General features: G+C 38.3%; 2 protein-coding genes across 2 annotated transcripts in view; one reads left to right on the forward strand and one right to left on the reverse strand.

Moving 5' to 3' along the window:
* LOC138024826 (uncharacterized) overlaps positions 1–17,500 on the forward strand; it is a 437,788-nt gene that overhangs the window by 225,218 nt on the left and 195,070 nt on the right. The window lies entirely within an intron of this gene.
* LOC138024852 (uncharacterized) overlaps positions 10,851–17,500 on the reverse strand; it is a 17,303-nt gene continuing 10,653 nt past the window's right edge. The window contains exons 4-7 of the mRNA XM_068872044.1: positions 17,493–17,500; positions 17,068–17,118; positions 14,906–15,154; positions 10,851–11,495 (exon numbers count right to left, since the gene is read on the reverse strand). The exon at positions 17,493–17,500 is cut by the window's right edge and continues 40 nt beyond it. Of these exons, the coding sequence (XP_068728145.1) occupies positions 11,486–11,495; positions 14,906–15,154; positions 17,068–17,118; positions 17,493–17,500 (318 nt within the window). The 3' untranslated portion in view covers positions 10,851–11,485. The remainder of the gene's footprint in view (positions 11,496–14,905; positions 15,155–17,067; positions 17,119–17,492) is intronic.

Genomic DNA, 17,500 nt, shown 5'->3' on the forward strand with positions numbered 1-17,500 from the left:
TTTTGTCACTACTTAGAAGGTCAACAAACGAACCTGAACGGCAGAAGACATATTTTTACCGAGTGCAAGGGTTATGCAAATGAACTTTGACACGAGTGATATAGTTGTGTAAATACACTGATTGTGGCAGATTTTAATCTGTTGTCGCGTGCAATCCAAGGAGATACGCAGCGGTTTGAACTTATGGAACGGTTTATTAAGGTAAGAAATTCACTGCGTGAAAATGAAAATATTCGGAGATGTCCGGGCCTAGAATACGTGCTCGTGACTCCCTAGAATCCTGAGGTATTCAAGGCGCACACCCCACGTGAAGTGTACTGAGATATTCAGCTCGAATACTACTGAATATCTTTAGTTAAGTGTCATTCGTAGATTTCCCAAAACGCACACTTCAACAAATGTCGTCGGCCAGTTATTGATGGTAACAATTCGTCCGTTCTGATGAAAAACATTGGAAACTTCCTTTTATTATGGGGGTGGTTATATATGGAGGCGACGGGCAACGCAAATGCGCGCCCGAGTGTAGCTTTTGCGAAATATACTCAGTGTCTTTGCGTGAAATATTATAGCGCAAGCCTGCAAGAATTATAGAGTCACGAGTTTCATTCACACTTGTCTCAAGTAGATAAAGTTGGGCGCTAACTTTGCTTTTAACGCGTTTCAACAAAATAGTCAATGAAACTTTACGCAAATCAACGGAAGTGTAAAGAGTGCATATGAGAAACTTTTCGCGTTTTAACGGAAACGTAGAGACTGCCTTTATGCATGAAAATTACGTACTTTTACACTAAGTAACGCAAAAAACGAGCTTGCGCACCGTAATTCGTTGACAAATCGTAAAAAAGGTCATCTTAAACTTTGTTTATCCTTGAGCAAGTTTATGCTGTGGTTAAAGCAGCGTAAAATAAGCCTGAATCTCCTAGTTGATTTAACCCTTTCAGCCCCGTGGGGTTCCCCACTGACGAGTAAAATCGTCTGGCGTTAGACAGAGTAAAATCTATAAGTGGCAGTATTGGGAGTTAAAGGGTTAATGGGGACATAGTTTTTCAGTGAATCCAGCTGTTGTTAACCCTTTCAGCCCGGTGGGGTTCCCCATTGACGAGTAAAATCGTCTGGCGTTAGACAGAGTAAAATCTATAAGTGGCAGTATTGGGAGTTAAAGGGTTAATGGGGACATAGTTTTTCAGTGAATCCAGCTGTTGTTAACCCTTTCAGCCCGGTGAGGTTCCCCATTGACGAGTAAAATCGTCTGGCGTTAGACAGAGTAAAATCTATAAGTGGCAGTATTGGGAGTTAAAGGGTTAATGGGGACATAGTTTTTCAGTGAATCCAGCTGTTGTTAACCCTTTCAGCCCGGTGGGGTTCCCCATTGACGAGTAAAATCGTCTGGCGTTAGACAGAGTAAAATCTATAAGTGGCAGTATTGGGAGTTAAAGGGTTAATGGGGACATAGTTTTTCAGTGAATCCAGCTGTTGTTAACCCTTTCAGCCCGGTGGGGTTCCCCATTGACGAGTAAAATCGTCTGGCGTTATATATATCGATCGCCGGCTTGTTTTTGAATTCCCATACTGTATCTAGAATTGATCGTTCTTCAAGTGGTTAAAGGCTAACTTTGAACGGTTTGAACTTAAAGCTTCGACGGAGAAGAATGAAATGCAAAGTTGTTCCCGTGCTTTGTGAGCTTTTGTCAGTTGTTAAAGTATTTCCCATGCCGGTTTTGTGTTACAGCCATCTTAACTTTACGAGTTAGGAAATGCTGTCCACGTAATAACCACAGTTGCTCGGAACCGTACATGAAGTATATCTTTTGGACGATTTAGGGTGTAGTTTTTATGTTCTGACTGTTTCTAATAAATGTCGCCATGGAGGAGTTAACGCTCATAGTTGCATCAGGGAATGCATGCATCAGAGTCATTAGGGCAAGATGGCGGGAAAATCAAAGATTTGTATTAGAATTTAAAGCCTTTTAATTCTTCCTGAATTCATATATTTTAGCATGTTCTCCTTGAAAATAGTAACTTACGAGTTCAAAGAAACAATACACTAAATCTGGAATGCAAAGATTTCTGTGATCAGTTTTTAGAAAACCTTGATTTTCCCATACATTTTCTTGAATTCGACAGTATCAAAATTACAGAAAATGTATGGAAAAATTGACTTTTTCAAGAACTGATCACAGACTTAAGGGACTTTGTCTTCTTGTTGTTGAATTATGCAAAATATAAATCTTTCTTTGTGGATTCTTTACACAGTCAAGAGATGGCCCAACTAGGTTCATTTTTTGGACACAATAGAAGATCTGGCTTTGGAAGGGAAAGAAGCAGTAGTTCAACTACAAGCTCAGCAAGTGCATCTAGGAGTGACACTCCCCCAAGTAGAGCTGGAAATATTGTCATATCGTCATCTGAAGTAGGAAAGATATTTGATGCAATAAACTCACTATCCAATAAGATGAGTACGCAAGAAGAAATGTTAAAAAAACTGACAACTGCAATGGAAGATTTGGAAGATGAAGTGCAAGAACTTAAAGTTAATGAGAAATCTCTGCTTGAAAAATTTGAAGTGTTTCATGATCGTGAGGTGGTTGAAGATGGATCAAAAATTCCGCCAGAAGTTTCAGTAAGTGCATACTAGAGCAATTCCTTCCCGTAACACACCTTGAAGTGAATTAAGACAGTCTCCTGATTATTTTGTCTCCTCCCTGATGCTCACCCACTCGGTACATTTGAAGCTAAGATATAATTATTGCCTGTTATACATGTAACAATATGGTAAACCATAGTGCCAGCTTGCAAAATACTATAGTATATTTTGACTTGAGCACTTCTCCTAAAAGTTATTTTCAAGTTTTTTTCTGTAATATATATGGATTTTTGATTATAAATTTGAAACAAAGGAAAATAAAATTTAAACTGTGGATTAAATTTAAGCACAACATGTGCAATTTAGATTTGCTATATCCACAGTTTTTCAGGTAATGCTCAACTTATGGTTAACAGAAGCGGTACATGTACATCCTTGTAGAGTTTTTGGCTCATATTCATGTCTATTGTTTTTTCCTACAGCTAGCTGAAAAAATCTGCTTTGGTATAGTTTCTTAACTTTACATCCAGTTCTTGAGGAGATAATTTTACAAGTGGCTGTCTTTCATTCTTCAAGTCCTGAATCAATGTCTGTCATTTTTGGAGATGTTTGTGTTTGTTTCCAATCCATAAACTCAGCAACATCAAAGGCACAAACCTCTTAGCCATTGTTTATGTCCATTTTGGTTAGCTTCTCGGAAATGTCATACTCAATACTAAAGAAAGCAAAAGTGAAGTGGGATGGGAAGGAATCACTTCCTACCGCAAAGGCAGGTGTTGTCATAATACACACACACAAATACTGTAGGTTACTGATTGGTTGATAATAACCACACAAAATTTATTCAAGTACAACAAGAATTGCATTAACTGGGAGAAGGAAATTGCTTGTTTATTTAATTGCGAGAATAGACATCAGGTAAAACTGATTAGAAAACAATACAGTAAATAAGCCTGGTGGCCTGTGTTAGTAATTTGATACAAAAATGGGACTACAGTGTACCTCCAGGCAAGTACTTTCTCTGATCTATTTTTAATTTTTCTCCAGCCATGTACACTTCTTCTAGATATTGTTCTAAAATTTCCTTTTCACACCATAAGATGATGACACGATTGCATAATGGTTGACTCCTGTATTAGCTTAGAAGCAAAATTCTAAGATTAATGGAATAGGAATGTTGCAAGCTAGCTACTAGGTCTCCAGCTGAGAAGGCAGACTAAAAGAGCTAGTTCTCATCAGTTGGAGACCCTTTGTTTGTCGCTAAGAGTGTGAGGCTTGTTATGTTTGTCAGGTTTATTTTAACGACAGGTGTTATTGATTATGGCTGTTAGAGTCAGTATGTATATATGTAACTTGATACCACATCTTTATTATTAGTATTGCGGTTGTATTTTAGTAGAGTATGGTTTGGTACAAACAAAAAATCCCACTTTGTTCACTTTAGGCAGATGTACATCTTCTTCATAACAACTTGTCATTAGACAGACAATACAAGCCAGAAGAAAGGTATGTTTCTTTTCCTGTGCTGTGATTATCCAAAAATAGTTGAACTGTTATAATGTAACTTAAGGTGACTTGCTACAGTTTTCAGATATAGTCCTTCCTAAATCCAGTGCTGGAAATAACAGTCGGTCATCGGACATTGTCCGAACAAATTTTGAAAATGTCCGGCCAATTTCACATTATGATCGGATAAGATGGCCAAACATGTCACCAGCACATCTTGAGTTCTCTTCTTCAAGGTGCTGTCAGTCAATAAAATAATTATGTCCGGTCCAATTCGTCAAATGTCCGACCAAAAGGAAGATTTGAAAGGACATATGTCCTCTGAAGAGAGTTATACAGATAGTAACTATTATCCTTGATTATTGTTTTACTCTCCTCATTCAATAAGTTTTAATAACCAATAACCAATTATTGGCTTGACATTTCTAATGCTCTCTCACCACACAACATGTCTGTGCGACACCATCTGGAAGAGCAGATAGCTAATGAAGATAAGGATATGCCATTAAGACAGTCAAGCGTAAGTCTGATCATGAAAAATAATATGGTATCTATTGTTGACTGGCATGTGGTTAAGAGACTGTACAACAATGGGCCCTTGTCACACAGTGGCCAGTTGATTTTTTTACAGCTGCAGATGAAATCTTTGGTGATTTTCTTTAGCTCAGCCAAAAGCAGCTGAGCTACCATTGCTTCAGTCTCTTGTTCTGAACAGTTATTAGAAAAAGTGACTCATTTTTCATAACAATGGCAAACATCTTCCAAATTTGGTCAACAGTTGCTGGTTATGAACAATTACAAGGCTGATTAAGTAAAGTACGATCGTCCTGGTGAGTGCAGTCCTGAGAAGGACTGTTTGGATCCGTCTAAGGTCTGTACGCACAAAATACATGCACTGGGATTTTCTGTTTGCCCTAGAGCAAAAGTTAGGTGCCAGGGGCCACTGGAGTCTGCTAAAGCAATTAGCAAGGGGATTTTCCAATAGGCTTTTTGCATGACTTGATCATGTGATGAATTTGAGGAAACACGAAAAGTAGCACGCTTGCATGGTAATATCAAAATATTCAAAACTGTCATGAAAAATATTTCCTTAATACTTTGACACCCTAACTGGCCTAAACCGGCAAGACTATTTTACTCTGTCTAATGCCAGACAATTTGCGCTACACGCTACTTAGGACAACTTGCACTTAGTACTTGGCTTGGGCCTAGCCGATTTGTCCTCAAACTCCCATGGCCTGCTCCCGTCTGGCCTTGTAGCTCAGTCGGTAGAGCAACGGTGAACTAATCCGAAGGTCGTGGGTTCGATTCCCATTCGGGTCAGAGATTTTTCTCTGTACTTGGGTGTTGCATAGGAAGTTCCTGATGCTGTGGATCAGCCAAGGTTCTTCATCCATCACATGCACACAGTAGCGATGGCCTCATTTGAGTTCTTTCCATATATATGCATACACACGCTACTTAGGACAACACGCACTTGCACCCAGACAATTTTATTCATCAATGGGGAACCCCTGGGAGTCAATGGGTTAAGGGCCCACCGACGTATTTTTTGGGGTGCGTTGCTAAGGATGTAATGGTTAAGCAATTTGAGAGAATTTGGCATTATTTTGGTCAGTTTCCAACTTTTGTAAGCCAATGACCCTAAATATGACGTCCGCCCATGGTCACGTGACCAATAAAAGAAAAGTCTAAATTTGTCTCCGTGCTACGCAGTTTGGGTATTTAATTGATGGTTTGATAATTTGTATTTGTTTTTGCATCCAGCCAAGCATGGTTTTCTTTTTATTTTGAAAAATGTTCTTTTTAAAGACATAAACGATACTGAAATACCCATAACTTTTTTGTCCCCATTAAGCATTTCAGGGCTGAAATCTCCTTTTAATTCATAACATGCAATTTTAGCCTTTAAATGCATAAGGGAAAAGATTAAAGACAGTTAAAAAATTTTTAAAATTTACAAGGATTTGTATGAAACACCATGCATGCATGACTGGATGGCAAAAGTTGTTTCTCTCATACAAAATAATGCTTCCAACTTTCAGTGGCCGTTGCAATCGCTCCTTTTGAGATATTCGGCTAAAAATTCTCAGGTTACCTAATTTTAATATGCAATTTTTTTTCAAAAATGAACTGTTTTCGTAATTTTAATATGCAATTTTTTTTCAAAAATGAACTGTTTTCGTATTTACCAAAAGTTGATCAAGTGATCAGGTCAAGCAAAAACCCTATTTGAAACATTTGGAGAAATATTTTGAATGAATAATATTTTAATTGGCAGCCTTTCATGCATGTCAACTCTGGCAATTAACTAGTGCAAAATTGTGTGCAATGGTGTTGTCATTTTGTGGTACTTAAGGTTACCAGACGCTTTCAGCATGGGCCCCCAGGTGAATCATATGCAAGTGTGGTAAGGTGTTCAGGTTAAACTGCAGATACACCTTAATAAACCATATATCAATAATTTAAAGGTTATTGAACTGGCTTTGTTTGTAACCCAACACTGTCGATTTTTTTTCTTAAGTTGAATGATCATACAAATATAGATACTCTTTCAGCTAAAAGTCAATGAATTTGTTCAATTGACCTAAAATTTCTTAGAACTTTGTTGCTAAAAGGAATTTTTGTATGAGCATCCAAAAGAATTAAACAAATCAATAAATGAAATTCAAAAAAGTTAATTGCTTTGAATTGTACCTTTGGTAAGGTGATTCGGGCACTCACATTAAAAAAATCATTAAAAAGATAACAGTGCAATTTTTTTTTAAAATCTTGGTCTGTTATGTAACATAGCAGTTCACGAAGCTTAATTTGATACAGGGTTTTAGGTTTCTACAGGTTAACTGAAACACACTACACCACTTGCATGTGAAACACCCTTGAAGGTATCTGGTAACCTTAAGTTCTTTGCAGATACTCGAAAACCTTAAAAAGCTGTACATACGTATACATGCATGCAGCTGACTGAAACTATGGATGAAGCTGGTCTGATTTTATATTATAATTATGACACTCTTCACTTTTATTTGCAGGTGCCATTGTTAGGTACTACGAAACAAAAAGAAAGCTTTATCTACAGTCACTTCCTGAAAACCAGCAAAAAACGAAACAGACAAGAAAGGACAACAAAGTTCGTTCAAGAAGGAAAAGGGTATGTTGACTTGAACTTCTTTAATTTTTTCTGCCACTGTATGTGTAAAAAGCATCAACTAATAATAGTTATTTACAGTGACAAATTACAGTTAATAGTAGTTTTGACTTTAAAATGACCAAGTGCATCACTCATAAGCCTCTACAGAATATTTAATTGCAGGCTTAACTGTCTTAACAGCTGAAAATTACTGTTTTAGTTGCAGCCTAGTTGGCCAGAACAGAAACTGTGACAGTTGTTTCCTTTGTCAAACTTAGTGTAGGTTTCAATATATATTTTTATCACCTTTTATTACTACGTAACCATTTTATAGCATTTTATGTTAAATGTCATTGAGCAATAGTTTTTAATGTCATATTTTTTTATGTAACCGGGATCCTTTTTTAATTTATGTATTTGTTAATAGTTTTATGTCAACAGGCAATAGCTTTTTGAGCAATTGAGTCTATATATATATAGATGTATTATTGTATAGTGTCTCCAAGTAGTGTGTAAACACTAGAACAAATTGACACTTACTCACTCAGCAAAATATTTCACCCTAATAAATTCATTTTAGACACTTTTCCTGCAATTATTACTGGAATTAAGACTTTTGGATAAAACCAAATCCTAGTACTGTACATGGCATATATATAGCCTGACTTAAATGTCAATTTTAAAATCTCTTTCAGCTTTTCAGTGCACGAGTTAAAGTGGCGAGGGGCCAAGAGAAGGAGTTGATGCAGGAACTCAGCTATGACTTTGTGAGTGACGAGGAAGATGGACCAGAGGGAAATTGGATCATAAGGTCACCAAGATGGAGGTCCCCAAGGGCCAATGACTTGATGAGCCGTCTACAAAGAAGAATAGATCAGACAAGAGAAGAAGAAGTGCGGCCACGTGTGCCAAGAGTTGAGGCACCTCTCTCAGAAAGGCCCAGACCCAAGGTTCATGTACCTTGGGCCTTAGGGGAAGAGGCTGCAAGAGGTTATGCTGAACCCAACTCAGAGCCAGAGGAGGTGCCGACAGAAACTCCTGTGGCATCACCACCCAGGAGGAGAAGAAAAAGATACCATTGTTTAAATGACGATTCTGAAACTGATTAACTCTTTGGGCTTTTTTTAATCAGTCTATTCCTTAACGTACTGTGAATAGTATTGCTCGTGATAACTTTTTGTTCCTCTTCTTTCTTTCAAGGTTAGAGTTTCATCCAAATTTTTTAAATAGAATTTTTGAATGGATTTTTTCTACAACAGCAGTATTGCTCACATATTAATAGCAATATTATTACTATATAAACATTGAAATAACATCGATTTTTTTTATGTTGGAATGAAAAGGTTCATCCTAAGTAAGTGCATGTATTTATAAACTAAAGATGATTTGCTAAGCAGTGATTGCTATTCAGTACTGAAGCTTTCTTGTATTGTTTTTAAGAAATTAAGGTTAAACTAGACAATGTCATCTTTTTTTTGCAATTATCTAGGAGGAAACTTTTAATCAGTGGCAAATGAAAAACCAGGACAAAATTTTAAATGGCATTTTTTACACTAAAAATTAGTTTACAGTGCGACGCGCCTTACCGTGGCCAACTAACAAAGTTTTTTTTACAAATTGTCCGCCAATCAGGATGTGTGAAGTTGATTGACAGTTACGCCTTTTTGCAAAGGTCGCACAGTTGTAGGTTGAACACCATTGCGTGGGTTGTTGAGTTGACGTATTTACACGTAATAGTCAAATGTGAAAGTTTGTTGGGTGGCCACGGTAAGGCGCGTTGCACTGTAAAAGAGAGTTTTTAGTAATGATAAAAATTTCAGTGTTTTTTTCCTTTACCAGAAACTAAATAATGCATGAGGCACTTCACAGGTCATTAAAATGCAATTAAGGTTTCTGGACTCCTAAAAAAAATTCCCCTATGATTTACGTAACAAGACCTCATTGTTAGCAATGCGTTAAGCTCAAACCGTTTAGTTAATACACCTTATTCCAAAATGGCCGCCATTTTAGTATTCTTTTGTTTCCATGCAAATTGGTCCTTATGGCCTCACTTTCAAACGTCAAATTCAAAAGAATATTTAACCTTGAACGAGGGCAAAAGGGCGAATTTGCATGGAAACAAAAGAATACGAAAATGGCGGCCATTTTGGAATAAGGTGTATGAATCCCCGAATAAAAAGGCAACGTTTTCAATAATATCGAGATATTCAACTTACAAGTATTGTAAATACTGTATAACTTAAATAAAGTTTTGTTGGCTGATAGTTACAATGTCTTCGTTCATTGAACTGCACGAGACAGAAAGTAGTCGACGAAGACGTTATTAGGGCTTCGCTACTTGTCCATTCCTTTAGGAGAGCGTGACGAAGCCCTAAGAACGTCTGCGATAGAGGTTTGTCAAAAAGGAGACTCCTGTAATCCGCGTAGATAGATCTAAGTAAAGACCCCATGTGAAAGGGGAATCCTATGAGACCAAAGCATATAAACGTCCCAAAAGCGTAAACATCCAATAAAACATAAAACAAGTTCGTGTTCAAGAATATGCACACTGAATTTCAGGAACGAGATATAGGCATTGCTACTCTTGATCGTAGTTGTTCGAGTTTTGAATACTGCAGAATACCAAATTCCGCACTGTTATGGGTTGGTGCACGGTTCGCAAATGCAGCGAACACTTGAGATGTGCGTTAGTATTCGGGCGTGTTCAAGTCTGCTAAACCCTTCGTCACTGTCGTATTCGCGTCGCATGCGGACTCGAATATTTGTTGTCATACCAAGATGTTCCTATGACTACTGATCATCATTGTTTGAAGCTGGTCATTATTGGTCTTTTTTAGAAAAGGAGTCGGGGTATGTCGTTTAGAATGTTTCAAAGTATTCCAAGGTATTCTATTTGAATTCGGAAAAACAGTCCGGATTCTAAGTAGAATATTCGAGGTGTATGTCGCGTCGTGCGTCCTTGCATACTTCAGGATATTATCGTTCACTCCACGTGTGCGTATCCGTATTCGGGCAAAGTCGGTCGCGAATATGTGCCTTTTTGCGCAGTGAAATTTACTGTGATCTGCCTTTTAGCCTTCATTTAGACCCAACTTTTGAGATTTTCTTCCTTAAACTTGGCTAAATTTTAGTAGGTGAGCAAAGGCCTCAGAGTACGGCTCATTATGATCATTCAGAAACTACGATGAAATTATATATGAATGGATCATATATGAATTGCGAATATGAAATCAGTTTCAGAAACTGTTAGTATTCAAATTAATCCATTTTTTAAAGGCCCACCTTCAACTGACTGGCTTTGTGTGTCGTAGAACAATTTTCATACATGAAAATCCAACCAAAGCTGAAATTTATCCAATCAGATCGCTGTGATAAGCAATGCGAATTTCCATAACAAAAACAAACGTTCGAAAAGCCTGTCGGTTGAAGGTGGGCCTTTAAGCCTAGAAATCAGATTAGCTGAGTTTTGTTTTAGTGCTCCTATCTCACTAGATGGGGAAAAGGCGCGGTTTAGGGCAAAAAACAGTGCGATTCGTGTATAAATTGCACTGCTGAGAGCCAATCAGATGGAGACGATCAACGACGATTTCTCAATGAATCTAATAAAAACAAAAAATCTACTGAATTGTACCTTTTTAAACTCATTTTTTATTCCAGGAATGCAATGTACTTGGTGAAAAAAAAAGGGGGTTTCATTACTTCACAAATGTTCGAAGTGAACAACAACAACAAAAAAAAAAAACAAAACAAAAACAAAACAAAACAACCGACAACAAAATATTCCCAATCTACATCTAAGTCGGAATCTATATCTAAATCTCGATGTCATTGACTCTAGATGACAGAGCTAATGGTGGCACTTCTGCTACTGTTACGGACGCAATGATGAGTGACAGAACCAATTATTTAAAGAAAGCTAAACTTTATAATGTACATCAAATAAAAATAAAGATGTACTAAATAAATGATAACCAAGTGGAGCTCAGAAAGAGTGCTCAGAAACCCTTGCTCACCGAATAATCTTCTGGATCTCAGTGGCAAGGGGTCTGGTTCGCGCGATGTCTCACGGTTCAAATCCCATCTGAAGTAGTAATGTGCTTGTGATTATTCTAACTTGTTTATATATGTGACAAAAAAATACCGTTTTTCTTCATTCCTACCACAGTGAGAGTATGCGCTCTTTCAAAATTCTTACAAATTAAAATAAAAGCGGAGACCTATCCAATTATACGTGTTGACTGTTGAGCTTCTAACGACGTCTTCAATTACATGGAGCTGGAAAGAAAAACAGAAAAAAAATACGGAATCTGAATAATAGATTTTATACTGACTAAAAACGGACAGAAACAGTGTGAAACTTCCCGTTGTCAAAGGACGATTGACTGTTAAAAGACCGACTATCGTGAACAGACGGACTCACTTGCCAACGACAAACAGACTTACGAGGGAATTAAACGACACGCGACGACAGCACTTAAACGAAAAATAAAGAAATGGTCACATCAGCAATAACTTTGCTGAACACTATTTATAGCGGTAACCCATCGATGCGAGAAATCCTGGTTTTATAGCCGTGGCGTCATCGATGGTTGTACGTACGTGCGTACGTATGTGACCATGCAGTATTACGCTAGTTTGACACCTGTCAAAACAAAGTATTTACTGACCACTATCACGTGACCCTATCGCGAGCTCAGGCTTAGAGCTCACCGAGGTCAGCTGTTATTTTGAAAGTTGACCGCTAACCAGGTACTGTTTTTCGATTTGATTGCAGGCTGAACCCATGTTAACTCACCTAAACATAAACGAGGCCTCATTTTTTTGGGCGCTTTCTGTGACTCGACGCGGCTACACGGCCATACTACATAAACTATAGGAAATCATCTTCAGAGTCAAATGATAGCGGAGCTCCGCGCGCGCGTGCGGAGCACTATTGTTAAGAAAATATGGTAACCCATCCATGCGAGAAATCTTGGTTCTATAGCCATGACGTCATCGACCGTCCGTACGGACGTACGTCCACTCCTACATGTAAGACAATGTGACCAGTATTATGCAAGTTTACAGCATACATCTTTGATATTGCACATACATGATTTGATCAATTGACACCTGCCAAAACAAGGCATCCGCTGACCAATATCACGTGACCATATCGCGGGCTCAAGCTTAGAGTTCACCGAGGTCAGCTGTATTTTTTTGCAAGTTGATCGCTGAACATGTACTGGTTTTTGATTGGATTGCAGGCCCAACCCATGTTAACTCACCTAAACATAAGCGAGGCTTCATTTTTCGCCCACTTTCTGTGGCTCAACGCCGCTACAGGGCCATACTATAGTTCTTACACAATGAACGCTTTTCGTGTTCAGGTGGAAAACAGTTTGGAAGATGTTTTCTTTCTGCTTTTTTTGCTGGTTTCAATCCAGTTTGACATATCATGATATCTGTGGTCCACACTGATGGTTACGCAGTTATTCATGTCAAGCATCGGTGGGATATGTGTTTATTTTTAATGAACTGAGATGGAAGAGATACTTCCAGGAAGTCTCCAACAGGCCTGCACCTGAAAATCCGCCCGTTCTTACTGAAGGGCCACTGCTCAGCATCCGAACAGGACATATCACCATGGCAGAGGTCAAGAGGTCCTTGAAAGCTCTGAAGAACGGGAAAGCTGCTATCACTCTACTCTGAAGATGAGTTCCCCTGGGTTGTCGAAACGTCAGTTAATGTCATCCTAAAAAGTCTTTGTCAGGAATAAACTCACCCGGATGGTTGTATTTCACAAGAAGTACATGACCTTGAAGCGTGTATCTTGCAACTCTTTCCTTGAAACAAAGCTGAAGATTTTATAACACCAATTTAATGCCCAAATATGGACAAAAATATGATCGAGGCTGCACGAGCGGAAAAATGCACGAGCTAGGTTACATCCAAGTAAGGAAATTTTAAATTCAAAAAAGCCCCAGCTCTGAACCATAGTTAAACGTTTCAAGGTCATGAGCTTCTGATGTCACTTAATTACGTTATCTTAGAATAATGTTGTTTTTTTTTTTTTTGGGGGGGGGGGGGGGGGTTATTATTTCAGCTACAATGTATTGATTGTAATTCAGCATTTGAAGCAAACCTATTACAATAAGTGAAAAATGTGATTCACTTAAGATAATTATGAAAAAAAAACATAACCTATTATTTTTATTGTGAACCACTGGAAGACCGCAGAAGGATCGTTCTGTCTTTTAGTTTCATTTTATTTTTCTGCTAGCCGTATAAGACAAATGAGGTTAGTATTATGAATTGAACAATATTTTCGTTTTGTTTGTCCAGGATAAGTGTGAAGTAGGTAGTATGGTAATTTTTTTTTTCTTGTGCTTCTGTTGATCGCGCTTTACGTTACGAGGCGAGTTACGTTGCACTTTTTTTAAGAGTGTGGATGAGATGTGAAAGGGGTCATCTAAATTAAGCTGATCAGTACTGGCTAATAATAATAACCATCATCATCATCATCATCATAATAATGTGCTGTCATCTTGTCCAATTTGAAGTATTAGGTGGTCTGAGGAGGCTCTGTCATCTCCGCACTTAAAGCGTACGTCTCTTTGTAAAAGTTGAATTCTATTTTGGATGGAGAACAAATAAGCGACACAGGAGTACGAATTGAAAGGCAGAACAAATTTGTCTTAAGGAACCGTTCACGATCTCTCTGAGATTCAATATTTAGCTAAAGCGCTTCTAGTTTCATCGGCGTGTTGCAGTACTTGTTTAAGTCCCCTTAACGTAATGGGTTGCCTTCATGCACCATAACTCTCTTTGACATTTCACCGCCAGGTCGATCGGAGAGAATAGAACAAACCACAACATGTGTCTCTTCCCTACTCTTTCCGAATAGCATGTTGGTGCTTTATCGTCCTAAGACGCTTGTTCTTTGATGGGTTGGAAAATGGGGTCTATGTTTGAAGTCTTTATCCGACAGGCCTTCAAAGTCTAACTATTTGCAAATGAAATTATAGTAACACAACATCTTCTCCTGAGTTATTTAAAGGGAAAGTACGGTCTAGAAAATTTTTCTCTAAATTACTAAAACGTTTCCCCAGGAATTCGAAAATAATTGCCGTTTTGTCCAGTTCCCTCTAAAAAATGTGACAAGAGCACTTTAAAAGTGCCTCTTTGGTGATTTGGAAAGCGCCATCTTCGATATGAAGTGTTATGACGTAGCAATAGTCAACAAACGTGTTGGACCTTACCAAGTTGTTCGTTCCCCGATCACTTTCTTAATGTTGTGTGACCTTTCTTCTCCAAGAAGTTCAAATGTAAGATGAGCTATGTAAGCGGTCTTGTGGTTCAATAGCTAGTAGGCCAAGTAGGCCAAAAGAGCAACAGAAACTCAAGTCACTTAATACCTGTAGATTCTCTCTGGTCAATCAAAATAGGCGGCAAAAATCAGCCAGAGCAATTGTAAACGAGACAAAAACCTTTAAAAGTATCGGTTTCAATCAACGAATAAATCTCTCACTCCTTTCTACTATCTCTCTATCTCTATCTTGTTTGTCTTCCCTATCATCCACTCCTCTCTAGGTCATTTCCGTAGAATACCTCATATCCCAGTCCGACAAAAAGTGACAAAACGCACACTTTAAAGTACAATTTAGATCAATTACACTTAAAAATCGGAAAAAGTAAAGGCTAACCTGATATTATAGATGGGATTGAATCCCTTATCGCCTCTGTCATTTTCATACGTAAGAGCATCACAGTCCTGTTCATTAAAAGTCCCTTTCTTGTCTATGCTGTCCACTCTGTCACTGGCCACAATTTCATACATAGGGATCTCATTCTTCTGTCGGTCAGAGAGATTGTAATCTTTAACCTCTGTGTAGAGTCCGTTTTCATCTGTTAAGCACTCTTCATTTGTTATAATGATGCCATTGTATAGCCCACTGCAAGTACATTAATTACGAGGGTGTTTCATGAGATAATTCCACCTTTCATCATAATTTTGCATGCCTATAGCCAATAGACTTTTTTGCAGATACGGAGGCCATTTTGATTTCTATTGTTTCAAAAGACATTATGGGATAATCAAGGGGCAATTTAATGTGTATTTGCCCCCTGCACATCCCATAATAGCTATTCGAAACAATAGAAATCAAAATGGCCGCCGTATCGGTAATAAGGCCCATTTTTCATCGTAATTTGGTATGCCTATAGCGTTTTCTTAGACATTGCTCGCACAAAACAACATGCACCAAGATTTACACAAATGTGTCTAGTCCCCGACAGCGTTAGAATAGTGTTTATTATTAAGCCAAGTTTTGAGCGAAAATCAACAATACACCAAATCGACTCACTCAATTTTGAACCCAATTCAAACCCTTTGGGAATAAAACGTTTAGTTCTAGATATTTCCATACAATTAATATAATTAGAGATCTTGGTGTATTACCTATGTTCTGCTTTATGATTGGCAAAGCTACCTCAGGGGGCAGATAAACGGTACTTTTCAACTCAGGGACTGCCATGGGAAGTTCTTTTGTTCTTTTTGTGTATCCATGGGAATAACCCTAGGGTACTTTCTGTCTAGGGAAAGCGGTTGCACACAAAAACTTCCTTGCCCGTGGGCAAACGCTGTTTATCATTGTTGCTAATCAAGGCTCCGCTCGTGCGCAAATGATGCAACTCGGGCCACAAATAAACAATATGCCCTCAAAAGGTCAAAACGTTGTCCTAACAACGAAAAAGATCCAGTTTCATTTATTTGAGCTCTAACATTCAGCCGTACCGTCTAACTCTTTTTTACTAACACGAGCGCCGGCCTTAAACATTATACTTACGTTAGAAATAGGTGGTTTGCAATCAATCGCTAGAGACACAGAAGACAATGCTGCAATGTACAATTGCTGGTGAAAGAGCAAAAGGATCTAATACGAGACCTTTCCTTTTCGTTCACCAACATGGCGGCCGATGACGTAACGTTAAAACCACCTATTCTCTTCAAAAACATCCACAGCATAATGTTATTGTTTTGGAAAAAAAGTCACTTAGCCCTATTGAAATTACCTTGCAGAGCATGCGTGCACCAAGTCGGACCCAACTCCAACGTAACCATGAATAAAACGTCCAATCGCTCGCGCATCAGGCAAAGATAACTCATAACCTCAAGATAAATTTGTGCACATTTTCCTTCAGGAAAACAAATACAAATCGTTTTCCTTAAGCCGGTTGCACGTTATTCGAAAATAGCACGCCGCTAATTCCGCCGCGAAGAATTCGCCCGTTGTGCGAGGATAGTTTTCATGCGCAATTGCCGCAGCGAAAATAGCGCTGAATATCAAACTTGCTTAATATTTTATTCGCCGCGAACGTTTCTGAAGAAATTTTTTCCTGAACGAACTTTGCTGGAGAGGATAACCCTTTGTCGCCATTACGCATGGCCATCACTTCAGGGTTAAAATGAAAGTTGTTAATTAGATATGCTGCTGGGGATATATCAGGAGTAATGCAAAATATTTCATCTTATTCATACTGAGTTCACGGAAAATTTCTTTGCTCTCACTGAATCAATGTGTTAGTTTCTTTTCATGGTACAATCAGTGGTTCTACCTTCCTAAAATTCAAAAGCACTAAGCTTGAGAAATTAATTAAGATTCTCGGTGGCAAATAAATATCCAAGACGATGGTGTGGCTTCCACACTTCGTGTAAGCCACACAATAACAGCGCTAGGTTTGCGGAAAGCGACACTGGCGCTAAATATGCTTGAATACTTCGCGGCGAAAATGTTTTTGCCTAGTGAGCGGGCGGCTTTAGGATTTTGGTTTTATAAAAGCAAATTAATGCTCTTCAAAATCTTACCGGTCATAGCAAGGATTATCTAATGAGAGCGTAGGAGCGTGGCTCGGAGTTCTGAAATAAAACAAAGTTCATAAATTTTTAAGACAGAGATGGTCATCACACTTTGTTTTTTTTTTCTAATTTCAAGAAACTGAAATTAAGATGGGCCATAGGAAGTCAAAGCGAAGGTAACTTCATTTTTCAACTGAACTAAGGTTCTTTGGATCAATGCAGCAAAATGACTTAGAATCCTAAGGCTTGCACTGCTACTATATCTGTTGGTACTTTTCGTGTACCTTAGCTTGGGCTCAAGAATAGAGTGTCGGAGTCTGCTGATTACTAGCAGAAAAAAACAAGAAAAAACATTCATGAAGGGCAGGGAACCCGCAAACGCGTGCGGAGCCAATCACTGCGGTGCCACATGGTCTCGCTTTATTCCTTCTTACCTGTCATA

Source organism: Montipora capricornis, chromosome 11 (assembly GCF_036669925.1).
Source record: "Montipora capricornis isolate CH-2021 chromosome 11, ASM3666992v2, whole genome shotgun sequence".
In the NCBI taxonomy this organism is placed as follows: Eukaryota; Metazoa; Cnidaria; class Anthozoa; order Scleractinia; family Acroporidae; genus Montipora; species Montipora capricornis.